The sequence below is a fragment of the Podarcis muralis genome, chromosome 7 (genome assembly GCF_964188315.1).
Source record: "Podarcis muralis chromosome 7, rPodMur119.hap1.1, whole genome shotgun sequence".
In the NCBI taxonomy this organism is placed as follows: domain Eukaryota; kingdom Metazoa; phylum Chordata; class Lepidosauria; order Squamata; family Lacertidae; genus Podarcis; species Podarcis muralis.
The window spans coordinates 75,571,294-75,583,634 of record NC_135661.1 but is presented as its reverse complement, the minus strand read 5'-3'; the positions used below and the strand labels follow the sequence as shown (position 1 = coordinate 75,583,634).

General features: G+C 50.3%; 1 protein-coding gene across 2 annotated transcripts in view; it reads left to right on the top strand.

The window, feature by feature from the left end:
• Positions 1–7,950: 7,950 nt before the first annotated feature.
• The window catches only part of IGLON5 (IgLON family member 5), a 140,254-nt gene continuing 135,863 nt past the window's right edge, over positions 7,951–12,341 (top strand). The window contains exon 1 of one of the 2 annotated variants that reach the window (XM_028742524.2): positions 7,951–8,324. In XM_028742524.2, coding sequence (XP_028598357.2) covers positions 8,096–8,324 — 229 coding nt within the window. In that variant the 5' untranslated portion in view covers positions 7,951–8,095. The remainder of the gene's footprint in view (positions 8,325–12,341) is intronic. The other variant, XM_028742525.2, reaches the window with a different exon arrangement.

Sequence of the window (12,341 nt, the reverse complement as noted above, 5' to 3'; positions counted from 1 at the left end):
GGCCCCTGGCCTCTTAAGTGAGATGGGCGCACAACCCCAGAGTCTGTCAAGACTGGCCTGTACGGGCAGGGGTACCTTTACCTTTACCTAAATGTAGCTCCATGACGGGGGGGACGGGGGATGCTACAATTCCCATGAATCTTTGGAGGGAAATGTCATGTCTTAGATGTGCATCGAATGCGTTCCTTATGCATTGGTGAAGTTTTGCCTTCACATTCCCCTTCTTAAATTCAGTTCTTCATATTTCTGAATCAAAAGTCTCTCTGAAAATTCACCAGCATTTTCATGTGCCTTTCTCTAAATTGGTGCCTGAGTTTTGATTTTCCTCTTCCCTTTCCCCTTGTGTGCTGGATTTATTTTAAGATTGCAAGTCTTTGGACAAAGATGGTCTTTATATTGACTGTATGTACGCCGCTCCGGGAGCCTTTTTGGCAGAAGAGCCGGGTACAAGCGCTCTAAATAATTAAACTTGATGAGAGTTATGACTGGGGAAGCATGCCTAGGTTTGCATTGCATGCCTTTTAAGAATAATGTCGTGGACAGATCTAATATGTCGACGAGAAATGTGGAGGATTCTGAGATGGAAGGATCTCATAGGCGAAATGTTCCCTTTCCGAGACTAAACTTCCTGATCCCTGGGCTCAGATTAACTTCTGAGTTCAGGTGAAGCCTGGTTGCCAACTGATTTTCTGCCAGGGCTCCTGTGCCACTACTGTATCGCAGGCAGAAATCCACCCATTCATTTTATACCCCTGCCTCTTTCTTCCAAAGAACTTAAAGTAGCATGTGCTGATTCTCTTCCCACTTCACAACAACCCCGTGAGGTGGTTTGGGGAGAAAGGCTATTACTAACACAAAGCCACCCAGTGGGTCTGATGGCTGAGGGGGGGATTCAAACTGAGGCCTCCCCTGTCTGACCCCATCCCCAGGACTTTAGCAAGTGAAGCATTCCTCCTCTCCCATAGCTGCTAAGATTGATTTATATTTCTTTGTTAAATTTCTATTCCACTGAAATATACTCAGAGCCGAGTGTGGATTTCATGCTCTATATTCAGCTCATAGTAGTGAGGAATGTAAGTTTCCCCAAACTGTCTGCTTTATATACATTATTTACACAATGGGCCCCACATGATTGGCTATTTCCGGGATTCTCCTGCAGGCCAATCAGGTTGCAGATTCACTTCCACCTGGAGTTGGATTGGGTGGCTCCTGCGGACCAATCAGACTGCTGCATTCTGGATCCTATTGTTCTAGGACCAATCAGACTGCTGCATTCTGAATCCTATTGTTTTAGGACCAATCAGACTGCTGCATTCTGGATCCTATTGTTCTAGGACCAATCAGACTGTTGCAATTTGGATCATATTCAACTCAGTACATAACACCCACCTTTATCTCCAAGGAGCTCAAGGTGGCAAACAAATGGTTTCCCCCTCCTCATTTAATCCAAACAACAACCCTGTGAGTAGGATATGCTGAGAGGCACTGAGTGGCCCAATGTCACACCCATTCATGTGTCTGAATGGGGATTTGAACCCTGGTTTCCCATGTCTGAGTCTGACGCTCTAACCACTGTGCAACACTTCCCTAGTGCGTGGGGGGGAGTTGGCAGTGCTGCTGAAAGAGCAGGAAGCACAAAATGGGCATCGTGGACACTGTATATAGATGGACTGAACGAAGCGGAAAGAGAGAGAGAGAGAGAGGAGCTCTCCCTGCCACACTCTTTCCAACTCAGCTCCCTGGGAATCGCTCATATTAATGATCCTCTCCCTATCCCAGAAGCTGAGTGGTTCGTAGCTAATGGTGTAAAGAGGAGCAATTAAACCCCTGGTAATTAGCATTCATCACTAGCTCACCAACATCAGCATTTCTGGAACGGTGATATTGTACTGAGAGTCTCCGGCCCACTAGGGGGCGCCCTCATTACAGGCACTGCTGACCCCGTCCCCAGTGGCCTGCAGCCTTGAACTGGGAGGTCAAGGCTGCCTCTCCTCCTTAAGGAGGAGGGGGGAGGGTTGTATATGGGGGAATAGACTTGACTCTGCCCCAGTTTTGACTGTGAGCCTGCACTTGTGGCTTTCGCAGCAGACAGGCGCATGCAAGTTCAGTAGGGCAAAGCTTTTACCAGTCTGGAAGGAAGCAGAGGAGGGAAAGCTTCACCCGGTAAATTTCTGGGCAGCAGAAATCTAAAGACAGGGGGTGGAGGGTCCCCCCCCTCAATTTTAAGTTCAAATAATCTTTGTGCCTCTGGGCTTGTGTCTCCTCCTCCGCTGGCCTGTTTTCACTGCCTTTCTAACAGCCTAGGTGGTTGCTCAGGGGCAGAGATCGCTTGGCACCAAGGGTGGCTAACTTGTGGCCCTCTGGGTGCTGCTAGACTACAACTCCCATCATCCCTGAGCATTGGCCATGCTGGCTGTGTGTAATGACACCTGGCGGGCCACAATTTCCACATCCCTGCTTTGGGAGGCAGCAGCGGAGCACCATGTGCTACGGAGATGCCTTGCAGTGGAGCAGAGGAAAGATTTCCCCAAGAGTCTGAGTGTCATTCCTTGCTTCCAGGATTGCAACTGTGAGATAAATGTTGCGGCTAAGGATCTCCCACAGTTGGGATTTCCATTTGGAAGAGGACCATGCCTTTGTATTTATGCATTTGAATGATGCTGCATGCCCTTCAGTGATACTGTATTACAGTGTTACCTCAGATTACATACGCTTCAGGTTACATACGCTTCAGGTTACAGACTCCACTAACCCGGAAATAGTACCTCGGGTTAAGAACTTTGCTTCAGGATGAGAACAGAAATCGCGCGGCAGCAGCAGGAGGCCCCATTAGCTAAAGTGGTGCTTCAGGTTAAGAAGAGTTTCAGGTTAAGAACAGACCTCCGGAATGAATTACCGGTAAGTACTTAACCTGACGTACCACTGTATACCCATATTGGAGAAGAGGGTGGTGATTTATTAAATTTGTATCTCAACTTTCCCCAAAAACAGCCTAAAGGAGTTCTCTCTCTCTCTCTCTCTCTCTCTCTCTCTCTCTCTCTCTCTCTCTCTCTCTCTGTGTGTGTGTGTGTGTGTGTTTGAGAGAGAGAGAGAGAATATATAATCATATAATTGTAGAGCTGGAAGGGACCACTAGGGTCATCTAGTCCAACCCCTTGCAATGCAGGAATTTCAACTAAAGCATCCATGGCAGATGGCCACCCAACCTCTGCTTCAAAGCCCCCAAGGAAGGGGAGTCCACAACCTCCTTCGCATAGGTACCAATTCCCTAGGACTCTGGGTGCCCGAGCACCCACAACATTCCCCATGAAGTGACTGGGCACCCACAAATTTCAGTGCCAGGGCCAGGCATGCTGCGTGGTGCCCACAGTCACTGGGCCAAGTTGGCACTCCTGCTCCATTCCACTGTCAAACAGCTCTTACTGTCAAAAAGGTTTTCCTGATGTGTAGTTGGAATCTCCTTTCTTATAACTTGAAGCCATTGGTTTGAATCCTACCCGCCAGTGCAGGAGAAAACAAACTTGTTCCCTCTTCCATGGGACAGCCCTTGAGATATTTGAATATGGCTATCGTATCTCCAAGCTCCGTATAGTTAAAGGTATGGTTTTCACAGTAGTGATGTCTGGAAGTGAGAGCTGGACCATCAAGAAGGCTGATCGCCGAAGAATTGATGCTTTTGAATTATGGTGCTGGAGGAGACTCTTGAGAGTCCCATGGACTGCAAGAAGATCAAACCTATCCATTCTGAAGGAAATCAGCCCTGAGTGCTCACTGGAAGGACAGATCCTGAAGCTGAGGCTCCAATACTTTGGCCACCTCATGAGAAGAGAAGACTCCCTGGAAAAGACCCTGATGTTGGGAAAGACTGAGGGCACAAGGAGAAGGGGATGACAGAGGACGAGATGGTTGGACAGTGTTTTCGAAGCTACGAACATGAGTTTGACCAAACTGCGGGAGGCAGTGGAAGACAGGAATGCCTGGTGTGCTCTGGTCCATGGGGTCACAAAGAGTCGGACATGACTAAACGACTAAACAACACATCATATCTCCTCTTTTGGCTAGAGAGAGAGAGAGAGAAGCATGAATCCCTGAATGCTTATCATCTAAAACACAGGTGAGGAGCCCATGGTCCATGAACAAATCCTGGCCTGCCGGGAGTCCAAGTTGACCCACAGAGCTGTTTCCCTTCAAACCACATCCGCCTGCCCGTCAGCTGATGCCACTGCATGATGCCAACTGATGGGCAGGGTTCAATCCTGCTAGGGTCTGCTTTGCCAGCGTGTTCCCCGAAGCCCCCAGGGGAACTCAACCTATCTCAACAGCTGGTTGAGTGGAGGGTTCAATCCTGCTGGGCTCTGCTTTGCTAGGATGCTCCCTGTGGGAGACCCCACTCACCTCCATGGGTGAACTTTGACAGGTGTACAGGACTGCCAACTATCAGTCACCTGATATCATCGTGACATGTTGTGATTTAAAGGTGGGTGACTAGCAGAGGTGAGGAGAGATAAGGATCTGTGTCCCCGCCTCTCACCCGCCCAAAAAAGTTCCCCAGCCCTTGTCTAAAAGACCTGACATAGAGGTCAGGGGGAGCAGGCAGTAATGGGAAGAAGAGAAAAAGTTCTAGGGTGGGATACATTCATTCTATGGCTACACATCACTGTTTGCAAACATGTTGACATATCATTAAAATGACATCTTAAAAGACAATGAAAACAATGACAAATTATTACACCACATTAGGGGGGCGGTGTACATACATTCTGGAAAACATGTTTACAGAGTATTATAATAGCACTTAAAACCATAAGGGAAGCAGGAACAGGAATTATTACATTTCAGAAGGGGAGGGGGGAACAACCTGACCTAAAGTCAGTGAAGTTAACCCTTTCCCTGCTGCACCATTTTCCTGGTTAAAATCCCCACCCGCAAGTTTCTCCACTGGGCAATACATAAGCAACTGGGAGTATGACTGTTTCTAGCCCAGCCTTGGCAACTGCCAACGCTGCTTCCTGGTCTTTGGCACCTGGAGCATATTCTTCCTCTGACAAGTTACACTTGTGGAGACCCCTTTTCTACTTCTTGCTGCCTTAAAGCCCCCCCCCCCCCAAAAAAAAAAAACTGTGGCTCTGTTCGCACTTCTGTTCACAGTAAACAGAAGTTCTCCAGTGCTGGATTTTTAATCCTCATTCACAGGATGTTATCCAAAATGCATATGCGTCTTGCACTACATTACTGCTTGGCGCCTCGCTTGTTTCTCAAACCGGCTTCACACCGGCTGTAGTCCTTAAGCTGCCCCCAATTCACCTGTAACCAAAGTGTGAACATCTTTGCACAGGGCAAAGGCAACCTCGCCTTGCCAACACCCACTAGTGAGTGCACAAACAGAAACGAATTTGACTGTAATAAAGCCGTGCTGATGTGAACCGCTGTGGGTAGGGAAGAGTTGTGGAATGCACTGGAAATAACTGCACTGTGCTCTAAAGGGGTGATGTAGTGATGTGTATGCACCCTGTGTTCGTTTCCTCTTCACATTTCTGCCACAATCTTCCTCTAAGACTGCGGGATAGGAAACTTGTGGCTCTCCAGACATTCCTGGACTATAGTTCCCATGAGCCCCAGGCAGCATGGCCAATAAGAACACAATAAGAGACTGCTGAATCAGGCCAAGGTCTAGTCCAGCACCCTGTTCTCACACCGGCCAGCCAGAAGCCTGTGGGGAGCCTTCAAACAAGACCTGAGCGCAAGAGATCTCTCTTCTTCTGCAGTTTCCAGGTACTGGTGTTCAGAAGCATTGTGGCTGGTAATCCTGGCTCGTGGCCACTGAAAGCCTTATCATCCATGAATTTGCCCAAACCTCTTTTAAAGCCATCCCTGCCTCCTGCGAAATCGAGTTCCATAGTTTAACAATATGCCGAACGAAGAGGTGTCTTCTTTTGTCTGCCCCGAAACTTCCAACATTCAGTTTCTTTCGATGCCTGCGAGTTCTAGAATCATGAGATGGGATGGAAAACTCATTTCACTCCACTTTCTCCATGCCATGCAAAAAATTCTATGGGTGGATCTACACACAGGGGGAAAAACCCCGCTATTAAAAAGTCAGAAATTAAAATGTTAAATTAAACAAAAGGGGGGAAAACACTATAGGAAATTGCTTGGGATTATTTTTTTTTTGCTCTCTGGTGCCATCTGGTGTTGCATGTTTATAATGCATTCAAAACACTCTTTCTTGACTAATGTATCTGAGTCCTATGTTCGTATGGGCAGGGCTGAAGGCAGCTGTCATCCAAAGACACCTAGGGGGGCAAAGGTAAGCAGCCCTTACTCTAAGCCAAAGATTTTCAACCTTTTTGAGTCCATGACTCCCTTAACCAACTACATTCTTTTTGTGGCACCCTTGTGGGACTCAGGAGCCCAGTTATGTCACCCCTTGCCTGCAGAGCCAGCACCTTCTCACCATTTTTTGAACACCCTCCCTTGTGGAGTCTTCCCTCAGCCTCCTCTCTTCTCCCCTCTCCTTGGGAGTCCTCTGGGCAGCCACAGCTGCTGCCCCTGGTCTTTGAGTGCCCCCCTCCAACCCAAAGAGAGGTGTCTCCTCACACTGCCCCACAGGGGCCTGGGAAGCAGAGCCGTCTTTCCCATTGGGCTTAGTGGCACGTTGCACCAGGGCGCCTGCCTCTCAGGGGTGCCCCAGCAAGTGGGGGAGCTGCATGGCTTTGCTGGCGGCCTCCCCTTTCCCTGCACACCTGCCAGCTGCGCCCCGCCAACTATATGGCTGGTGGGCATGCAGCTTCCCTCCCAAGCCTCCATGGGAGGAGAGCAATCCCCGCAGACGCTTGGGAAAAGGTAGACAACTCTGGAAAAGGGGGAATCTTTGCACCATGGTGCCGGATATGCTTAAGATGGCCCTGCTGGGAAGCACCCCCTGGCCTGCCCCAGAGGCACTATTCACCTGGGGAGCTTGTACAGTGGTACCTCGGGTTACAGACACTTCAGGTTACAGACGCTTCAGGTTACAGACTCCGCTAACCCAGAAATAGTACCTCGGGTAAAGAACTTTGCTTCAGGATGAGAACAGAAATCACACAGCGGCGGCAGCAGGAGGCCCCATTAGCTAAAGTGGTGCCTCAGGTTAAGAACAGTTTCAGGTTAAGAACGGACCTCCAGAACGAATTAAGTTCTTAACCCAAGGTACCACTGTAGCCAGGGCTGCTGCAACAAACAGCTGTGCAAGCCTTAAGGAGGTAGAATTGTGAGAGGGCATCAGAGGAGGGTCGGAAGGAAAGAAAGGGAGACATGGGCCAATATTGCCCAGGTAACCCCGTCCAGTGCTCTAACCACTACATCTCACTGCCTTTCTAGCACAGAGTCTAGGTAAGGTACAAAAAGCTGGGAAAAACATCTTGGATCTATGGGGTTGGCTAACTTAGCTGAAGGTGATCCAGGACTGCAGGGACTCAGGAAGGGGAAGCCTGCAAGGCCAAGAGGTCGTCGCGCTTGGAAAGGGGAAAAAAGTGCTGAGGACAGCTTTGAGGCGAGCCATGGGGCGGAGGAAGTGGTGGAAAGACTTTGGAGGGGGTTAGACGAGAGACCGTCGCGAGAGAGAGACCTGAGACATGGGCTGCAAGAGTTAACTCCCTTCCTCCGTTCCATCCCCAGGAGGTACCCACAGAAGATGCTCCTCTATGGGGGAAGCCGGAGGAAGGGGACTGGGTGAGGGAGGGAAGAGGGGGCTTAACAGCCTAGCCGGGATCTCTCTGGGTTTCCCTGGCTCTGTGAGGGGGGGGTTGCTCTCTTTCCTCCCCACTCTCCTCATCCCCAGCATTGCTGCAGTAACAAAGAGCCCCTCATAAATCAGCCCCCCCTTCCTCGGCCCGTCCCACCAGCCTCATCTCCCTCCCTCCCATTGGCGGCCCCCCTCCCTCCTTATTTGCATGCCCGGCCCCTTTCCCAGCCACCCGGACTCCGGATTGGCCCTGCCGGGCGCGTCCCTCATCTCTGCCCAGCTGTCTGTCAGAATTCTCACCCCCTTCAGTAGCTCCCTCTCTCTCCCCTCCTCCTCCCTCCTCTCTTCCCTCCACAATACACCCCCCCTCTCATGAGATGCAGCAAGGCTGGCGGTGGGTTGAATGCGAGAGCCAGCCTGTATCTCCCTCCATCGCTGCCTGTGTCTCGCTCTCCTCCTCCTCTGCCGCCTCCTCCTCCTCCTCCTCCGGCAGCTGCTGCAGCATCGCCCCCCAGCCGGCACCCAGGACCAGCCAGAGACATGCACTGCGCACTCCTGGTCACGCTCCTCTACAGGATGGGGATGCTGTTCCTCTATCAAGGTGCTGCATTCCGGCTGCGCGGGGTGGCGGTGGCGGGGTTTGCGTGGTGCTGGTGGTGGTTTGCGGGGGGCTGGGCTGGGAGAGCAGGAGTGCGCGGACGGAATACCCAATGCGTACCTGTGCGCGCGCCACGGGGAGACACGGCTGTGTGGCGTGCCACGGCGGTAGCGCAGTTGCACCGATGCGCTGGGAGCATCTCTGTAGCACAGTTGCGCGGTGCTCTGTCCCTGGGTCTGCAGACCAACCGAGCGCCACAGATGTGCGTGGCTGTGCGCACGATTGGGGTCTTTTTTTTGGGGGGGGGGGGGCTACATTTCGCCGAGGTATCTTGGAGTTGTCCCAAGTATAAGCGTGGGGTTCCCCACCCCCAACCGCGTTGCAAATATCCGCGCGGCCCCTTAGGGATACGTCGTTCTTGGTCGCAGATGCATGCCACGGAAACCCAGATCTCTCTCGCCCCCCCCCTCCCAATGAGGTGTCACAACAACTGCATGCGTGCTTTGTGAATGCACAATTTTGGCACCTCCTTTCCAACATCCGGCTCACTCTCTCCGCCGGACCGTTCGGTCTGCGTATCTGAATGCTTACTGTACATTTCCTGCCACGGATAGCTAACGTCGGAGATGCCGGTCGTTAATTAAGTGCGCCGCTTGCCTCTTTGCACGACTTGTTTGCCACGGGGTAGTTGTGGGCAGAGTGGGAGCAAGCCGCCTAAAGATCTGCAAAGGGTTCTGGCGGGTGGAGGGAAGAGAGGGGTTCCTGGGCGCAGGGTGCAGATCTGGAGAGAAACAGGAGGGGATTTGTGTGTTCCTAATATGTTGGAGAGATGACCATACAGGAGAGAGATGGAGAGGGATGGAGACACCCTGGTCTATGAATGAACGGCTTGTATGGATGCTAATCACCAGATGGATACATTTGTGGGGGAATAAACAAAGAGCAAAAAGGGGACTTGTGTAATGCGTGTGTGAGAGAGGGAGGGAGGGAGATGGGATTGGGGAAAAGAAGAGAGGTGATGATAGGTGATGGTGGTGCTGATGATGACCAGAATATTTATAGAGGCATAGATGAACCCAGAGGATAGATGTTGGGATGGACGCTGTAGAAGGTAAGAGAAGCACACAGAGAGACCATGCCATGGTGCTCACTTTGGGACAGTGAGACTGCAACATTGTGTACATACAGCACTTACTTGGGAATGGGTCCCATTGAACTCAGGGGGACTCCTTTCCAAGTAAACATGCAGAGGATCTGTCTGCTTGGGTTTCAATGCTTGCTTCTCATCCTTGGCCTGCTGTCTCCCTTTGCCGCCCTTCCAAAGCCCACCACTCCATCACCTGGTGAGAATTTGATGCCACCGATCCTGGCCTTGCGTGTAGACCTAATCTTGTCATTGGGTGGTAGTGGTGGGGTGGACAGGCATCATTGCCATGGCTTGACCAATGGCCCTGATTTCAGCGCAGATGCCAACATTGGCATTTTGGTGCGGTTGCTGGCACTGACCGTGGGGTGGTTAGGTGAGGCGTTGTAAGTGTGGTTACTTGGAGCTGTGGCACTGCAGGTCAGGCTAATGCCAGGCTAGTGTTTTGGAACATTGTGGATGGCTTTATCATTTAAAATGGGATTGTGAGAACCCTGGTGGGTCTGCCCAAAGGTCTACCTACTCCAATGTTCTGTTTCCAGCCGTGACAGGACAGCCATCTCCCAGATTCCCCCTGCACCTGGCATGCAGAGACGCACAATTCCTGAAAGAGGAGGTCCACATTCTATCCTGGGAGGCTGTCCTGGGTCTCCGCCATCAACAGATCTATCTTTCATGAATTTGCCTACTCCATCTAAAGCTAGCGGACATCATCATCATATCCTGTGGTCATGAATGCCATAAATTAATTATATGTTACTTCTCTCTCATCTCTCCTGAATGTACTGCCAAACAATTTAACTGAGTAGTCCTGAGCCTTCATACCTTATGAGAAAGAAAGAGGAAGGTGGGGAGGGAAGGAGAAGAACTTCCTCATCTACCCTCTCCCAATTTGCAGAGGTTGGTGTGACAGGAAACACTAGTATTAACAGTAGTAAAATCAAATCAAATCACAAGGGTCATTTGGGTGATTGTGACATCTGCATCCCCTTGTTGGCAATGAGGTTCTGGTGTGGGTATTGTTCAGTTGATGGAATTGGAAGACATCTGGTCAGCATGAACAACCCAGACCAATCCCATACCACCTTAGAGACCAGCAAATCTGTAGCTGCATGACCTTCTGTGGACCACTGCCTATGTATCCAATAATGAGTTTGTTCATATTCTGGTGCTGAAGGCCTCTTCTGTTATTTTTGTTACAGCAAACTAACCTGGCTACCTTTCTGTGGGCTCTGAATAGTTGGATCAGCCTTTTATGGAAAGGCCTTTTCCATCAGTGCAACTCTCTCTCTCTCTCTCTCTCTCTCTCTCTCTCTCACAGTAGTGCCCATGCTCAAGCCATGGGTCGGGTCTGTGGACAGCAGGTGCTCTGACTCTGGTCTATTTTGAGAGCAGCGTTCTCACTGGCTACTGGGGTGACATTCATTGCCAACCAGCCACTGTTGGCTGGTGCCACACAGTGGTGGCATCACCAGAATGAGCAGTTTCATTGGCAGAGCCTGACGAAGCTCAGAGGTTTTGATGTAAATACAAGTGGGTATCTGGGGTTTGTGCCAGCGTGGCTGGTGGGATTTGGATCTGTGTGTTGGGGGCAGGATAATGGAAGGCAGTTCAGCGGGCCCACCCAACCCAACAGGACTACTTGCTGTGACTGCAGAGGGCACTTGAGGTTCCAGGAGCTGTTTCCCTCCCCCCCCCCCCCAAACCCACCTACTGTACCTAAAACCTTTTACAACAGGGGTCAGCAAACTTTTTCAGCAGGGGGCCGGTCCACTGTCCACTGTCCCCCCTTGTGGGGGGCCGAACTATATTTTAAATATGACTGAATTCCTATGCCCCACAAATGACCCAGAGATCCATTTTAAATAAAAGGACACATTCTACTCATGTAAAAACACGTTGATTCCCAGACTGTCTGCAGCCCAGATTTAGAAGGCGATTGGGCCTGATCTGGCCCCCGGGCCTTAGTTTGCCTACCCATGCTTTACAATTTAGGGAGAGAGACCATAGCTTAATCATAGAACAGATGCTTTGAATGGGGTAAAATACTTCGACATTTCCACTTGAGAGGAGCAGGTAACTGGCATTGTGAAAGCCCACTTCTGCCCAAGATCCCAGAGGGCTGCTGCTGGTCAGTGTGGACAATATTGGACTAGATGGGCAAATAGATAGTTGTGGTATGGCACCTGTGTTCCTATGAGTTCCTATAACTGAAAATATCGGACTGAACTGCGAGCATCTCATGCAAGCAAAAGTGTGGCCCTATCACTGAATTCCTGATCCATGCCAGAATCTAAATCTTTTCTGCCCAGTTTCAACATCATTCTGCAATAATGTTTTTTTTAAAAAAAACAAAAACCTGCAGGAAAAGGCATTTTTGTACACCTTCAAATGTAAAATACATATTTCGCACACTTTCCATTCAAAGAAGATGTATGTCTGCACGTTTCTGTATAGGTTTCATTCTAAAATAAGCATTCTCTCCCCCCTCCCCAAGATTTGGAACTAAAATATGCATCTAATGCACACGCTTGTGTGCATGTGAGGGCTTTTATTTTAGATGAGAACTGTCTCACAAAATGCAGAAGTGCGAAAGCCAAAGAGTAACTCCACCCCAATCTGTGTATCAGACTGGTAAGTGAAAGTGTAAATCAGCCTGATTGGCTTTAAGGTGCAGTGGCTTGCGCCGCCCCCCCCCCCCAACACCCCCCCGCCGCCCTGCTGCCAATGGTGGGAAATGGATCAGTTGTCCCCGCGCAGGGAGCATGTCTGCTTCTCCCACTTCGAACATTAATCTGCGGCGTGTAACGTCAGGCTCAGGACACAGAAAGTACAACTCCTTGAAATTCCTGCTTATTTGCATGCATGATTGACAT